At 38.7% G+C, this 17016-nt stretch overlaps 1 protein-coding gene across 3 annotated transcripts in view; it reads left to right on the top strand.

Moving 5' to 3' along the window:
• Positions 1-5034: 5034 nt before the first annotated feature.
• Positions 5035-17016, top strand: part of NUP107 (nucleoporin 107) — a 29755-nt gene continuing 17773 nt past the window's right edge. For 2 of the 3 annotated variants that reach the window (XM_067313753.1, XM_067313732.1), the window contains exons 1-9: positions 5035-5081; positions 6690-6775; positions 7970-8059; positions 10470-10585; positions 12520-12655; positions 13248-13351; positions 15242-15369; positions 15712-15760; positions 16927-16998. In XM_067313753.1, the coding sequence (XP_067169854.1) occupies positions 5074-5081; positions 6690-6775; positions 7970-8059; positions 10470-10585; positions 12520-12655; positions 13248-13351; positions 15242-15369; positions 15712-15760; positions 16927-16998 (789 nt within the window). In that variant the 5' untranslated portion in view covers positions 5035-5073. Of the gene's footprint in view, positions 5082-5305; positions 5323-6689; positions 6776-7969; positions 8060-10469; positions 10586-12519; positions 12656-13247; positions 13352-15241; positions 15370-15711; positions 15761-16926; positions 16999-17016 lie in introns of those variants that run through there. The other variant, XM_067313743.1, reaches the window with a different exon arrangement.

Below are 17016 nucleotides of genomic sequence, written 5' to 3'. Positions count from 1 at the left end.
TCTAGTTCCTCTCAGTAATTGGAACTATGTAAACAGTAACCACTTACAGAAAAGAATCCTGTCCGCTGAAACTTTTGAACACATTTTTAAATGTCTTGAGGATAAGTGCTTTGTGTACAAAGCTTAAGAAGTTTACACTTGCTCTACTTCAATAGAAACAGAACACTTTCCATACTGAAGCAAGAACAACTGAAGAATGCAGACAGACCTACTTATATTTAAATGAGTAGGGGAGAAATGTTCTTTATTAGTAAACATGCCTCCTCTTAGAGTGATTAGTTTACTTTGGTCCTTCAAAAAGACACGGTTCTACTTACAAAGCTTTGGATGAAAACATGCATAATTCATATTTTATCAGAAAACTAATGCAGTAATTTTCCAAATTCAGTGCTATACTTATGTATTGCTGCTTACTGCTTGTAAAGTTAGTTTATGCTTACAGTGCACACAAAGTTTGTGACTGTTTTACTTCCACCCTAATCTGAAATTGGTATTTGTCAATATCTCCAATGTCTGAGCTTTCTGTGGAAAAAGTTATGTTTATTCCCTGAAATACAGAAGTATTATTTAAGTGAATTGCTATTAGGACTTCTTCCTTTAAGTACAAATTTATTATCCCTTACATTGTTATTAATGCCTTTTTTCATTCTCAAATTATTCTGTAAAATGAATGTCTACTTGCTTATCTTAAAGCAATACTTGAGAATTGCAAGATGTTTTCAGATGCCCAAATGAATGGCACTGTAAACTCAAACTACTACTATTCTCTGCATAAGAGAACATAACTTGTGGAAAAGTACTGTAGAGTTAGATACTAAGTTTGTTTTATAACATGTACTGTGATATTGTGATGCTAGAAGGGGGAGGTGGGAGGAGAATACTGCTGAAGTTTTGATTAAAGCTGTGCATTTCTCCTTGGTTCTGGTGTAATTAGAATTGCTGTTTCCTCATGGGTGAAGACTAGAGATAAGGATTTTCTTCTTTTTTAAAAAAGTTAAATGAACTGTGGGTGAAGTAAACGATGGATTTTTCCAAAGTTTTCTAGTCCTTGCCAATTTGGAGAATAATTTAAGGCGGGGGAGAAATTCTGCCACAACAGTGAACTATTTCTAGGTAGGCTTCAGTTTAAACTTAACAAGAGAAAGTTATTTCTAGACCTAAGTTGTCAATAGTAGTAGTGCAGTTATCTGTAACTTTTCTTAATTTTTGAGTTGTAATATGAAGATGCAGCTAAGCATCAGTGTAGACAAGAAGCTTTTTGTCCAGGGTAAAGCTTCTGCCTCAGCAGCATCAAGCTATACTTTAATCTATAGCTTTTTTATTTAGCCTGTGTATGGGAAGGAGAATAAAAAATAAAGCAGAAGTTGTTCAAATATGTAATGAAGTACAGCTGTCTGTAATTCTCTAAAGCAATGTTAGACAAGCAGAACTCTTAATCAAATCTTAATCTTATTTCTGAGTCTCAAGCACCCTATGCTTTCATTTTTGAGAGTTTTGTGAACAACTTGATTCTTAAAACCTAATTTAACTTCTGTTATACAAAGTAAAACTCTGGAATGGTACTCAACTTCTTTTTTTCTTTTCTTTTTTTCTTTATATTATTCTCAGTCTGAAAGTATAAGCAGTGTTATGTTTTGTATTCTTATTTTGTTCTCAGTGTTGCAATATTTGGACTTCAAACATAAATATTTTCAGAGAGTTTAAAAAAGGAAGGGTAAAACAAACATCTTCAGAATTTTGAATCATCAAGCAGAGGGTGAATGGAGAGAGGAATGCCTTCATAATTCCACTGTACGCAACAAAAGAAAGCACTTTAATCAGTACTCAGTCACTTCAGCCTCAAAAAATATTAGTCGTGTCTAACAGTAAGTTCTACAGCTTTAATGTTTCAAGAAAGTTCACTGCCACCAGTTTTTTTTGTTTTTTTTTTTTTTTGGGGGGGGGGGTTGTTTGTTTGTTTTTTTTACCCCTTCAGCATTGTGGCTGGGGTAGACTATCTCATTTGAAAGAAATTGTAATTCATTAAAATGTTTTGAGTTTGGTGGGTTTTTTGTTTTGTTTGTTTGTTTGTTTTGCTACCGTAAACCTTTGGGATGTTTTCTCCAATCTTGAATTCAGACTGCAATTACAGTGGAAATTCTCATTCCTCCTTTGGTCAGTGTACTTTCTTTTCATAATAATTGGTATTTTTACCTTTTATTTTTAGACCTAGCAGGGAGGATTTGGTAACTTCAGTCACATTCTGAGTATAAAAATTTACATCGGAAATCCCAGCTCTGCTAAGTGGGGCTCACTGCCTGTGAAGTGCCAAATAAAGCAAAGTCCCTTGGCACTGCTGTCATGATTTTCAGACACAAATAAAACGACACTTGTCTATTATTTTTGCCTTTTTAATAAAGTTTTATTCAACCGAGCTCCATTGAAAGGAGTAGGCAAAGGAGTCAGAATCCATTTAGCATGAGTCCCCCAGACAGCCTTCATTGAGAGTCAACATTGCATTTTAATACAAGCAAGCATATGCACACTTTCAACCTTGAGATTGGGAGAAAAAAAAAGTTTATGCGTAAAAAAGAAATTGTGAAGAATTTGACACTTCCAGGAATGTTTGAACTAGGAGAAGATGGGTTAAAACATGAGATTTCTTTCATTCTCATAAGATGAAACAAGACATAATGTAGGTTCCATGGTTTTCTTTGTACTTAAGAAAGCTCAGCTAATGTACAATTTTTGCCATCATACTTTACACAATTTTTTTTATGTTATTACTTTTGATAGTTATGAGTTAAGGCTGTTGAATTTTGTATATGCAAATGTCATGTTTGCATCTTTGCAATACATTGTGGTAATTCTTTTCAATGAAGTGACTATATTGAAACATACTTTATAAAGGGTAATTTGAGCTTTAAGTTAGTCAACTTTAACCTAGTATATCTAGTAAACCCTATTAAGTGTTTTTTTTAAAGCTAGTATTCTAATACCCTTATAGTGTTCAGGCAGAGAGGCCACTTGGGCATTGGTGATAAACCTGGTATGATTCTGTTAGCAGTGCTGGCTACTGAGGTTTTTTTCCTTAGTCCTGCCTTTAACTGTGGAGCATTACCACCCCTCTTGAGAATTGGACTACATGGCTGCAGTTAGGATCAGTGTTGATGTAAATATGTGAAATTCAAGATGGATTTATAAATTTTAATATTAATAATAAATATAACAAATTCAGGGTCTTCTGTATATATCAGGCTAAAGGAACGTTATAGGTAAGAACGGACTGGTAAATTCACATTCCCTTCCACTCCTTGGGAGTGTGAGATGCTTGCATGAGAGACTGTTTTTGCTTTATTTTCTCCCTGTCTTTTTTTCTTTTCCTCCTGTTGCATATACATGAAGCATGACAATAGTTCCTTGGTTTGGGGGAGCGGGGGGAGGTATTATTCTTTCTGGAGCCAAGTTGAAGATTAAGCTGGTTCCCCCAGCCTGCATTAAAGAAGTTGTATACTAAGACAAGTTTTCTCAAGGCCTCCAAATCTTTTATTTTCTTTCACTGTTGTTTTAAAACAAAGAAACCTGCCCCCTTCAGCCCGAGTCTTGCTTCTTTTGCTTTGTTCCCATCTCTTAGGTTCTGTGTTGCTTTGCTTCCTTTATGTGCTGCCGCAGGTTTGCTCATTCTCTCTTGTCCCTTCTGCCTTGAGAAAGGGCTGGCCTGAGAGTTTGAGCTGGTGGCAACGCAGAGAATTGGACCAGGTATGAATTTGTGCTCTGCTCTGCTCTGAGTCTCCCACTGCAGTATGGACATAGTAATGCTACCCTGTCCTGCGAAGAGCTCTTGGGAAGTAAAATGTATTACATGTCTAGTAGTATCAAACTGCAGTAATAGTTCCTTAATATTCTGTAGGTCTTGCACTGTAGCAAAGGGTGTTGCCTGATATGAGAGTCTACATGATACAACTTCAGTGAGGCTTGCTTTTTTTTTTTTTAACCTATCCAAAACTCCAGTTCCTGGGTGACTCATTACTCTCTAAGGGTCTGCAGGCTGCCTCTGTCCCAGGACAGCTGATCTTCGCCTGGACTGTCAGCTTCCTTCTTCCTGAGGGGCCTCCTTAGGTTAGGCTCTCCAGTGCCTTTGGGGAGAAACCAAGACTGGCCGCTGCGTTTTATAAGTAGCTTAACTGTGCAAGCCGTCTTAACAGGCCTGCTGCTCTTGTTTTCAGATGCATCACTCGCTAGTTACTGTATGAGGAATTTAAATGCCTGATTTGTTCAAAATCCCTTGTAATTGTAGTTCCACGTACAGTTGAGTACTCACAAGGATTTTGGGGCACTGTCTGTCCATGCTAGCAATGTCAGTTGAGTAGTTTTTGTTGTACTAGAGCACATTTAAATGAACTATTACCCGCAGCATCCAGGCATTTGTATTACCGTAGTAGAAAAAAAAATACTTGTCTTTATAAAGTTTGTGAAGCCATGCTGAGGAGGAGAAGTGGTTATGCACAGCTGACCTCACAGCTTCGTTAACCTACCCACAGAGGTAAGGTCTGAACCATCCCTAAGGGCAGTTACATCTTTGCCTCTCAAAGTTGGCCTAATAGTCCAAGTTAGGCAGGGAGAGGAAGGGGAAACAGGCAGCCTTGTCTTCACGCAGTTGTCACTTAGGCCGCCCACGATAACGCAAAGCCTGGGAGACAAACGTTGTTTTAGGAATCTCTCATTAGCCATGGCTCTACGGAAGGAGATAACTTAGGTGGCATGAAACGTGTCGTGTTTTGTTTTGACACCCCCCTCCCCCGCCCTGCTTATCCAGGATGCCGCGGCCCGGTGAGCTAGCGGCAAGGCAGCCTCACCGCAGCTCGGGGGCGCCCCGCGGGCGGCAGCGCCGGTCCCTGCCCGGCCCGGCCGCCCCCCAGCCAGCGGGGCTGCCGCCCCCCCCCCCCCGGGGCCGCGCCTGCGCAGCCCGGCCGACCCGCCCCGCGTGACGCATGCGCAGCCCGCCAGCGCCGCTTGGCTGGGGCGGAAGTGCCGCTTTTCCCTTCCGGGCCGCGGCGGCGGGAGCGCTCGAGTCGGCTCGCGCCGGCGGCCGTTATGGAGAGGTGGGTGGCGGGGGGCACGCGGGGGGCGCCGGCCGCGCGCCGCCTCAGGCGGAGCTGCCGCGGCCTCTCTTTCCCGTCCGTGTCTGCCGGGCGCCGCCGGGGCGGCGTTTGCTCCCCGCCGGCCGCCGGGCCCTCTGCGGAAATCGCGGCAAGAGCGGGGCTGTGACCGAGCCTGCTCGGGGTCCTGGGAGTAAGACAACTACAGGAGTGGCGTGTCCCGCCCGGAAACCTAATTTACGTAGTAAGAAAGCTGTAGACAGATTGGGAAACTTTTTTAAGACTACAGAAGCAGGCTGCATTTAAGCAATATATTATACCCCCCTATAGTATCGAGGAATGTGTTCTCATATACTAGAAAAGATAGATGGGATTTGTTCACAGTATAGTGAGAAATGTATGAGGAAGACTTGCAGTGTAGGAAAGATTTTAATATAGCGGAGTAGGTGTGTTGGAAATGCATGTCCATCTAACATCAGCTGGAGGGGGTGTAGTTATTATCAACTAGTGGAACAGCTTTTTAGGGCTATGGAAGATTTTTATATCACTTGAGAGTTTTAAATCCAGCTTTTTTTTTTTTTTTTCTGAAGTATGGCTTAAACTGAAATTGTTATTTAGACAGAAACTATTGAGTGGGGCCTTTGCAAGGTGTTCTACAGATAGGTCTGCTTAGACAGCCACAGCTGCGCTCTTTAAAAACCACTCATCACAGCTTCTCATTTGCATTTTAATTATTGTTAACTAAATTCTTTCCATTCTGTAATGCATGTGGACTTTCTCAATCTGTGGTGATTTGGTGTGTCTGAAGAAAAAAAAGTAGTGGGATCGTCTTATTCTTTCAGTTTAAATTGTGAATTTCATACTGTTGTGGATCTTTCTTGCTTTTTTTAAATTTCTATTTAAAGAAGGGCTCTACTGTGGTGTAGGAGGAGTGAAGTATGGATTTTCAGGCCAACTAATCTAATTTTCCTGAGCTGATGAGCAATACTAGATGTTCTGTATAAGAAATTGGATAGCTATACTAAAAGCAGCAATGACTTAATATAGCTTTGTTTTCAGTTTGTCAGTTGTGGAGTTGCACAAAAAATATCTTAATCCATCTTTAAAGATGGAATAATCTGAAGCAACTTGTTTTTCCTGATGTCTCAGAGTTAATAGTGGAATAGTATTAGGCTATGTTTACATAAGATTTGGATGAAGATTTACAGCGCTTTTGTGCCTTTTGCGCAATGTTTTCAGTACTAAAGGATTAATTGCTTTATATCTTTAGTTGTCTCTTTCTCCGGCAGAATAAGAAGCAAGTGCTCAGAAAGTGTGTCTTATGTTTGCTTGTTTGTTTGTTTTGTAAAGGGTAAAGGGTTTTTTTTTTTTTTTTTTTTTTTTTTGGTTGGTTGGTTGGTTGGGTTTTTTTGTACTGGGTAGGTATAGGCCTTCCAGTTCAAACGTCTGTTTTTGAGAATGTTGTTTCCTTGTCAGCTGGACTTTTGAATCAAGATATGAAGTTACTAGTATTTGAAAGAAAGGGTTAGCCAGAAGAAAGTAACATCATAATCTTATTTTGTTTTGCTTGGATCCATTTGTTTACTTTGTGTCTATATTGCTGTTTTATAGAAATGATTTTGGAGACATGTCATCCCCCCGTGATACAGAGATGGCCAGACTCGGTCGAAAACAAAGCTCCCAGAAAAGAGTTTCTAGTATCCTTTTTCTGTATAGGCTTTTTTTATCTTCTTATGTTTAATTTTTGCTTGCTAATGTTCACAATATACAGGTACATTGACTGACACATACAATTGATTTTTGACTGTATTTGCATTGATTATTTGGGTTGTGGGCTAAATACAGGTGCATGTGCATTACCTCCCTTCTAAATCTATGCTGGCATATTTACGTAGCATGGTGTTTTACTGTTTTCATAGACTTATGAACTTGGGTTGAGCTCAGTGTAGAGATCTATGTAAGCTATAGCTGACTCCATTCTTGAGCTTTCTTCGCTCCATTATATCTTAATTTTACATTCTTATGCTCTTTAACCTGTATTTTTTTTTTATGTGTATTTTGTTTGTTTGGTGTATCTTAGCTTCCCATCCGCAGTAATATAAAGAGAAGTGCATATGCATAGATATAAATTTTGTACAGAAATTTTTTAAACTTATTTATAATAGTAAAAAATATTGTACAGTTTGGCAGCTAATGTAATGATTTTTTTCTGATTATGATAGCAAAGGAATCCAGTAAATCTTCTCATGCTTCTGCTTTTTGTAAGCAGAATAAAACTAGCAAGATATTGGCCATGATTATTGTTGTCCTTCAGAATCATGATGCTCTTGGACACTGACATAACTTAGGGCAATGAAACGTTTGCACTACTTCTTAGTAAACCATGCATAGGACATTGAAATTAGTTAACTGAGAGGAAGAGGCAAAGTAGAGCAACAGAGACCTTTTTGTTGAAGTCATCAGTATCCTGGAATACAGAGCAAGAGAGCTTTTTTTGTTCTTGTTGTTTTATGTATACAGTCTCAGATTTGCTGGTTATGAGTTATGTAGGATACAGCAGCTCCTTGCAAGGGGAGATAGTCTCCTTGAACCAAGCAGCTATGAGAAGCAAGGTGTCCTAGACCAGTCATGCTCTTGTTTCTGAACTTTGCTTTGGTGTATCCCTACTAGCTCTCTAGCTTTTAAGTTTCTGGTGAAATATTTCATGACCTAATTTGGGCTTATTGAATGGAACTTTCTGCTTTAGCCTTGCTAAGCTTGAAGGACAAGGTGTGTATTCCTTATAGTGTTTTTGCTACAACAAAGACTGTTTCTCTCCAAGTATTCACAATCATTCTGGGTAGAGCTGGAAGTGTGTTTAGGAGTGTTTCTTAACCTGTTTTATTAATCAGTTCTTACATCCCTGGATGACACTATTGGAAACATGACACCCAGAGGCCAGTTCATTTCCCGAACTCCTGGTTCATTGCTTCGCCAGCCATGTAAGATTTCCTTTTCTTTAACATTTAGTTAAATGAATAATATGCTTGGACTTCATAATTGATAATAATTCATAACAAAAAAGACATGGGTATACTGGAGTGGGTCCAGTGAAGAGCTATGAAGATGATTAAGGGATTGGAGCATCTGGCATACAAGGAGAGGCTGAGGGAGCTGGGATTGTTCGTCCTGAAGCCTTATCAATGTGTATAAATACCTGATGGGAGGAAGTAAAGAAGATAGATCAAGACTCTTCTTAGTGGTCTCCAGTAGAAAGACAATGGGCACAAACTATGATACAGGTAATTCTGTTTAAACATAAAAAAAACTTTTTGCTGTAAGGACAATTGAATACTGGAACAAGTTGCCCAGGCAGGTTGTGGAGTCTCCATCCTTGGAAATATTCAGAACCCCACTTGACAAGGTCCTGAGCAACCTGCTCTGATTGACCCTGCTTTGAGCAAGGGGTTGGACTAGACAATCTCCAGAAGTCCCTTCCAACCTCAACTGTTTTGTGGTGTACAAAACACCTAGTAACAGTCAGCGTACCTGTTCATACACTATACATGCATGCTGTTGCATAATGCCAATGGATTTTTGCCTTTCAATTTTTAGAATGCATTGGGGCTTCACTTTTTTTTGTTTAGCACAAGAGTATGTGAAATACCATTTCAGTTTCTCTCAAATGTCACATTGAAACCGTCTGATTCTTGCTTTGCTAGTCAATGGATTAGTTTGTGCCATTTCCCTTGTCTTCGCAGCCGCCTTTTGTTTTTGTAATAGCTTTTAATTCTTCAAGATTCACTGTTTTGTAGTGTCGCTACAGATGCTTTTCCATCTTCATTCTTTTTGTGGCAGGTTAATTCTGTTGACTGAGCCTTCTACCAGGTGTATTTATTGGTTGCATCAGGTCATTCAGACCTCCGTCTCTCTTAGCAGGAGAAAAAATTACAAGATTCGCTTCATGCAAAGGCTGTGGAACCACACATGGTGGCTAGGGGTGGATTACCCTGAAATCTGACCATCTCAACGCCACTGTTCTGCATTAGCTGACATGTTTTGGGAGTGTGTTAGGCATTGTTCCTGAACTTGTGCTGGTGCAAAGAGATAAGTTTCTCTCTTCCAGAGAGATTGATTCTTCTTGATGTCTCATGGTTCCTGCCTGGCAAGTTCTGTGTAGCCCCTGTGTGTCTTCGTTTATTGTAATATCTGGTGACTTCAGTTCTGCTGGCCAGTAGCAAAGATGAATGCTGTTAGCATCAGCCTTCTTCACAAGCACGGGCTTCTTGTGTGTCAGCATTGACAGCTCTGACAATGGAACTGCAAGTTCTTCACATTGACTTGACACTAAACATGGGAAAAGATCTTCTGTCCTCTTAGTACCTTCCTCACTAGTCATGGCTGAAGCGAAGAGACATGCCCATTCCTCACACTTTGAGGCTCTGTCATTCCCTCTTTGCCACAGTGGACATGGCTCCTGATATGATTGTCACTGTCTTGATACAGCCATTTCTTTTAGATGGCTCCCCAGGCTGTTTGTGTTGATAAGAGATCCAAAGGAACTACTCTTGAAGCAGATTCTGTGGTCTTTGGGCTGTGTGAATGTCTTTGATGTTGGAGTTTCCCTGTTGTCGTAGGATGGTGGATCTGTCATCTTTCCAAGAAGCATCTCCATTTTTAACATCTGCCAAATATCCCTGGGAGCACTAGCCACAGTGTCATTGTGCAGGAGTATCTGGAACAGATGTAGTGCTTGATAGAGCAGACTTGTGGTTTGCCATTTGCTTTAAGGGTTTGGAGACCAATTTCCAAGAGTGACTGGAGATATAGTACTGTGCAAACTCATGATGTGAATGTACCAAGGAACTCTTAAATAACCAAAGGTATTTGAGATATGCTGTCTGTATATACATTCATGTCCAACTTGGTGTTCCCTGTGCTTCAGACTTATACCTGGAATGCTGCTGCACTTGAGGAAGAACTGAAATGACAGTGGTTGCAATCTGCCTTTATATAAATATGTACCCTAGTTGGAAAATTGGAGCTTGAGTATGCTGCAGACTTGGTTAATAGGGTGTTTGTATACCCCTAGCATAAATAGATCTGTAGACTATGAAGTTACATTACTGATAATGAATCTCCTTATTTTTAATTGTCGTTGGTGTTAAGACTTGTTTTTCCTTTATAATTAGCACTTGTGGGTTTGGTACAAGCCTTGGGATGGAGTGAAATAATGATGGACAGGAACAGGCCTACTTCTCCATCAGATTGGTTTGTCTGTTTCTTCTGTGGCTATGAGCAGGATTTCATAAATACTTCAATCTCAGTTAAAAGATTTCTTTTGGAGTGCCTTGATAGAGCGCAGTTGCCTTAAGTACATTTTCTTTTCAGAAAAAGGTCTCTCTCTTTCAGTTACCGCACTAACTCGAAGCTCCGCAAAGCTGCCAGATATGTCTGCTGTCCTGGGAACAGAAGGGAGATCTCCTCAAATTCTACAGACTCCTGGACTTTTTGGCAGTCTGTCAATGGTAAGATGGTTAGAGCATGTTTTTCTCTTTTGCTCATGTAAAACTTGTAAGAAGTTACAAGTCTACAGTGTTTCAGTGTTGTTTGCACCAAAAAGAAACTGGGTGGTTCAGGCTTGCTGTATTACTGTGGTGTTCTCTCTGTTCTTCAAGATGATGCAATGAGGTATAAACAGGATTTTAAGGACTTCTTAAATATACCATATATGTTAAGCTAGTCCTGTCACATCAGATTGTGACTGCAAAAATCTTGACTTTGCTTGTTTACAGATTCCTCAAACACAGAAGTGTTTTATATCAGCAAATTAAATCTTTAGAATTTTTCTCATTTTAGCGCTCTCCAGTACTAGGCTTCGTGTCAAAATATGAACTGCAAAGAGCAAGCTCCTCTGATGGCTTTTCAGATGGCATTATTTATCTTCTTACTGTAACATCTTTGGAAAAACATTGATTAGAGAAATCATCAGGAGGAACTTCTAAAATGTTTTATCTCCGTTTATTTTTAAACTGACTCAAAACAAGTTAAGATGTGGTTTTGGGCCTGCATCCTAATTCCTTCTCCCTTCTGGAGAAGTTTATTTACAGCCTATTAGTTTCTTTAAATTGTAAGGTTTTGGGACCTAGAGACCCATGATCACCATGTATACACCTCTTAGTAGTGGGGATTTTCTTCTGCTTCAGAGCCTCTTGATATTTTGTAACTAGTGTTTTGTGAGTGGTGGTTGTATTAGCTTAGCGTTTAGTGCTCTGATTTGGGTATAAAGAATCCTGTTTGGATTATCAGGGAGAAACTGAGGACTAGGCAACCATTTTCACAGGAGAGTGATGGAAAAAGGACTTAAAATTATGCCTTATGGGAGTTTACCTGCTGGCAGATAAGAACACTCGTCAGACCTTTTTGTATTTCCCACAGAGCCCTGATGCGATTTTACTGGAATTGAGTTTCTCGTTACTTTTAGCCTTGTGTTCTGGGCAGTTCAGAGTGCTACAGCATTCTGTTCTGGTGGGCTAGAGGGCAATAATCAGGCTAGGGGAATACTGTGGGTAGAAACTGTGCCACAAAAAGAAGAATAATAGGTGCATGCCCGCATTTTGGGGGGTATATTTAAGCCACTGCTACAGCAACATTGTCGAGTTCCCTGTTCTTACCAGTTTGGGCAGGACTGTCTTAACAGTCAGAAAAAAGAATCCACTAGTGGCACAATTCTAGGTCCTTCTATATGGTATTAATTGCTGCCATGGCAACAGCTATAGGAAGCTGCCCTGTCTGTGCAGTCTCTCCTGTCTTGGCCAGTGTGCTGCTTTGATGTCAGATATGTTAGCAGATACCTCCCCTGAAATAGCCAAAGAAAGTATAGGTATGTCTGTACTTCCCCATTTAATATTCCTGAACACCTTCTCTTATTTTAAAGATGTATTGCTTTGTTTAATAAAATAGTTTTAAGGCAATTCACCAAGAATATTGAAAGCCTGTAGTGAATGATTCTGATTCAGATTTTAACTATTTTGTTTAATTTTTCACAGATGCTTTACAACCTAGTCAGCATTATTTGGCCTCCTTTCACTTTGGACAACATTAATTAGTAAAGGTTTCACAGAATAGAATGTGAAAGGATAGAGTGATGCATTTGTTTTGAAGTAAAAAGTGATACACCGTGTTTTAAAATTCAAGGTTTTACTGAATTAACTTCTAGGTTAATTACTTCCTGAATAAATTAATTGAGAATTTCCTTTTCCTGTCAATTTTCAAACTGACATTTTCAGAGGTGTTTGTTAAAGACAGTTATGTCTTATTTCAGGGCAGTTCTTTATTCATTTCAGAGTTTTTTAAACTCTATACCAAAAATAGTTGTTTATAGAATGAAAAAAAATGGAGTGAGGCTTATAGGAGTCTGAGATTGCTGTTTATTTTCCTTATGTTGTTGTTATGCTTTTAGTTGGATGAAAGTAACTGGACAATGGCGCTGTCACCTCAGCAGACAGGAATGTTTACAAATCTGGACCTGTCTAATATGACAGAAGATGTAACTATGAGTGCTGTACTGTTGCGTGAGGACGATCCTGGGGAAGCTGGTAAGATGGTTTGAAGTTTTCACAATAATTAACCACATCTTTTATTTGTAGAATATATAAACGTATATAATTATTTTCTTATTTTTATGTATTATTTTGCTGATATACTTCTATGACAAGAACAGTGTACTTGCAAAAGTTCAGGAAGTATTTCTTCCAGTTACTGGAGTTTTTCCAGTTGGTGTGTTCTGGGGAACCTGATGTCAATAGACAATCAATAGATGTCGATAGATGCTTTGGTAATGTAAGACACTTCATTAGTTTCATGGAGATACATAAAGGAGTTTATCTTTTAAAACTTTCTCAGAGGACAGTTTTATAGCAAAAATTGTATGATTATTTGACTTGCACAAAGCTTGCCATGTAGCTTCTGCGTAACTTACTTTCTTAGCTGGTAAGTGCTTATGGCTTAATTGGATATAAATAGTTCATATCCTCATTGTCTGCATTTAGTTTTATTGATGACAAGCTATTTTGTCATCAGAAGGGGTTTTTGTAGTGTAGTGTTTTTTTCTTGTTGTTTTGGGGAGGGTGTTTTGTTTTGTTTTTTACCAACATGGCTTAAATTTCTTTCTGCTTAAATATATTCTAGCTACTATGAGTATGTACTCAGATTTTCTGCATTCCTTCTTGAAGCATACATCAACTACCATTTTTGAACTTGTGGATGAGTATGAAAGTATTTGTAACAACCAGGTAAATCGTTTGCCTTTTTTTAATTTTCATTGCCTTCTTTAAGTTGTATTGCTGTTTTTCTTTAAGCTGAGAAGTCACAGTGCTAAACATAGATACTTTAAATCTTCCAGCTGGTTGCAGTCTTGTGAGTCATTGAATGCTAGAATTGAAAAGCATCCGTCTTTCCTCATGTGCTCCTTTGGCACAGAAGTGCCCATTGTGTAGCTTGCTAAATTCTGAAGCGTAGTTAGGCTGCCCTTGTGCTGCAAGTGCTAAGTGATGATAAACATGAGCAGAAGTACAGATATTTTTGTTGATAGAGGTGAATTGGATAAAAAGTACTTACATTTCTCTCAGGTATAAATAAATATAGTCGTTGTACTAGAAAGCAATAAAACCACCATAATACATACCGAATAAGCTGGCCATAGAGGCTTCAACAGGAGATTTCAGGCATCTCCGCTTTTAGACACACTTTTTGATTTGATGTGCTGTTGATTGTTAGTGACAGGAGTTGGCAGTTTGAAAAGGAGTTAATATGCTTCTATCAATAACAGCGTTGATCACAAAAGAGAGAGGAGGGCAGATAATTTTTTTTTGTTGCTGTTAAGAGACTTTGCACCTGTGTCCATGTTGAGAAAATGAATTCTGGGTAGAAGGCTGTGAGCTGTGTTCTGTACAAATTTGTCTGATTTGGGGGCTGAGGTGGAGAATGCTGAGGTCTTTAATGAAGTGCGTACCATAGTCCTGTTCCCAAGTGGGAAGGAGAAAAGAGAAGGAATGTAAATGTGAATTCAATTATTATGTGAAATGGTGGAACTTCAAAGCTGAAAGGGAACAGGAGGTTTCTGTGATTCCTCTTGTTTGTGAATATTGAGAAGAATACCATCTACAAGATCATGGAATATAGAGTGATTGTTTTAAGTCATCTGGAATATTTGGTGGGGTCAGGGAGGGTTGAATATGTGTTACCAAGGACCTGCTAGAAGTAGAGTGAGGGATACTGCCCCAAGGACTGGCTTAGGTGGTGCTAAAGGGGCTCTGGGAAGGGGTTGAGGATAGCCCTGAGCGCTCATGCTGCCTCTCAGCTGTGCACTGAGGTCAGTCCAGAAGCTCCTAACAGACATGAACTCTTTCGTATTTTCAGGGAGATAGAAGAAGCGAACAGAAGCATTTTTACCTCTGCTCATAAGGCTTTGATAGTATACCCCCTCTCCCCCTGATCTGTTCCTCACCTTCCACTTGAGAACTGGTGAGTGAATTGATGCCTGACAAATTGGCTATCCCTAACATGCAAGAGTCTGGGACTGTTTTTGGAAGTAGTAGGAGCTCTGGAACTAGCTACTGGTTGAGATGACCATATTGCCTAAGTTTTCTTCATAATAAAAGTTAGAAAAGGTGACATCACACTATTTACAGCTTCACCAAAAAGAAACGGTAACTAACAGCTGGATTTCCTCATTTACCAGAGCTAAAAAGGAAAGAAAGGGCATTTTTCTGGCACTGATAATGTGCCTCACAGCACTGATGCTGTCACAAATAGCAGTAGGACTCACTTTGCATTTGATATTGATGTGTATGGAAACACATACTTTTTTCACTGGTTGCCTTCACTCCCCCTCCTATTTTTTTTTTTCCTCCAGTTGATCAGTATAAGCTGTTTTTGTCCTGAGCTTGAACAGTGCCTTGCAAAACAAAGGTGCAGTCTTTTTTTATGGCCTCTAGCTGTGTTACAATATTTTTAGTTCTTAAGGGAATTTATGGTTTGGAGTATCACCTGCCTATTGCGAAAAGACAGAAATTGAACTTGGGTGTTGAGGGAACATTCAGGATAATGAAAAGATTACTGTGACAGCTTAGAAAAAAATGATGGTGGGCAATGCTAACCATGTGTAAATTTACTTGCATCAGGTGAATATACTGGGGAAAATAGTTTATCGAGCAACTCCTGGACAGCAAAAGTTTTCAAAAACTGCCAGTGTCCTGTGGCTTCTCAAGCAGGAGATGGTAACATGGAGACTGTTGTCCTCACTTTATAGGTAAATCCTTTGAAAAGCACATGCTATATTTTTGCACTGAGCTTTCTTCTTGGATTTATTGTTTATGAAATTATGAATCTTGAGCAAAGCAATTAAATACCTGTTTATTATTTGTTTATGGAACTAGGTGCTGATAATCATGCCTATTTATTATCTGTTTATGGAAATGAAAGTTGCAAACAATCCTACTTCTATGAAAATGCAAAAGTTAAAAAAAGTAATAATGTAAAGGTATCTTTAAGCACTTCACTTGCATGTCAGATTGAAATAATGAATATTATGCATTCTGCTGGATTTTACTAGCTTTGTTTTAACCATTATGGTTTGCAATTTTATTTCTAGAGACAGAATACAATCTGCACTGGAAGATGAAACAGCATGTGAAATTACAGTAAGCTTTGGGGGCAGGAAAAACTAAAGTTTTTCTTAAGCAATCTATTTTAAAGCTAATGCTTGCATTTTATTCTACAATTCCAATCTTTCAAGCTTTCAAAATTTAAAGGTAAAAGAATGTAAACAAAAATAAGACTGATTTGATTTCTATTGAGGTAAACATTAAACAACTGTATATATTGTGAGAAGTTAGTTTACCTAAATATTCAGTTCTAAATGGAAAATATTAGTGTGAAATTTTTTAAAAAGTATTGTTTATATCTCCTTAAGCTTTCTCCATACACCTGGAAGATCCACTGGAAGTAACCACTTTAAAAAAAAAGAAAGTATCAATAGTGATAATATTTTCATGGGACAGACATAATTTTGCTCTTCCTAAAAGAAGTACATTTGATCTCAAGCTGTCTAGCACTTAGCAATCCTGATTATGATTTATCTTGAGAGAAACCTGAAATTTTGTATTCTTGGTTTAGCAGTAGTCTTCTTGTCTATGCCAATAGTGCTTCCAACATTTGCTGCCAGAGTATGTTTAGGAAGATAAAACAATAAGGCAAGTCACTCTGCCTTTGTAAAATTTGTGATTGTGGTTGTTTTCTTCTCAGTCACAAAATAGCTTTCACTAGGATTCCTGCTGCTAAATTGCCAGGGGGTGGTTTGGGATTTTTTTGTTTGTTTTGAAAATGCATTGTCTGTTCTTTTTGTTGCAACTTTAATGAGAACTAACTTAATGTGGGAGAGCAGATAGAAGGATGGGGGGGGGTGTTTGTTTTCAATTGTTCATGTTAAGGGTGCATTAAGGTCTTGGAAAATGCCTTTTTTCTTTTATTTTTTTCTTAAGTATACAAGAATAAATGAGATTTGAAGTAATATGAGTACAGTCAGTGGAATCAATGAATATGCTATGTAGAATCTGTCTGTGGCCATTCATTTGAATTATATTCTCAGTCTGTCTCACAGTTTTTAGTTTCACATGCTGTAAAAGAACATCCAAATGTAACAGATGTATAATGTCATCGGTTTAAAAAAAGGGACGAGGGGGAGGGTGAAAGGCAGCATTCTGAACTTGTAGAAAATTCATTAGTTAGTATGTGTCCAGTTTGTCATTCATGTTTTTGTAGAAAGTTTTCTTTTCCGTGAAGTAATAATCAGCTTTTTCTCAAATAGGTTTTAAATGCTAGTGAAAAGACAACTGTAGGCAACTTGTTTCAGAAAGATTCACTTGTTCGACAAAGCCAGGTATGACTAAAATTTTTT

The sequence above is a fragment of the Apteryx mantelli genome, chromosome 1 (assembly GCF_036417845.1).
Source record: "Apteryx mantelli isolate bAptMan1 chromosome 1, bAptMan1.hap1, whole genome shotgun sequence".
Lineage (NCBI taxonomy): Eukaryota > Metazoa > Chordata > Aves > Apterygiformes > Apterygidae > Apteryx > Apteryx mantelli.
Note: the sequence above shows the minus strand (reverse complement) of the source record. Positions and strands in the feature narration are given on the sequence as shown.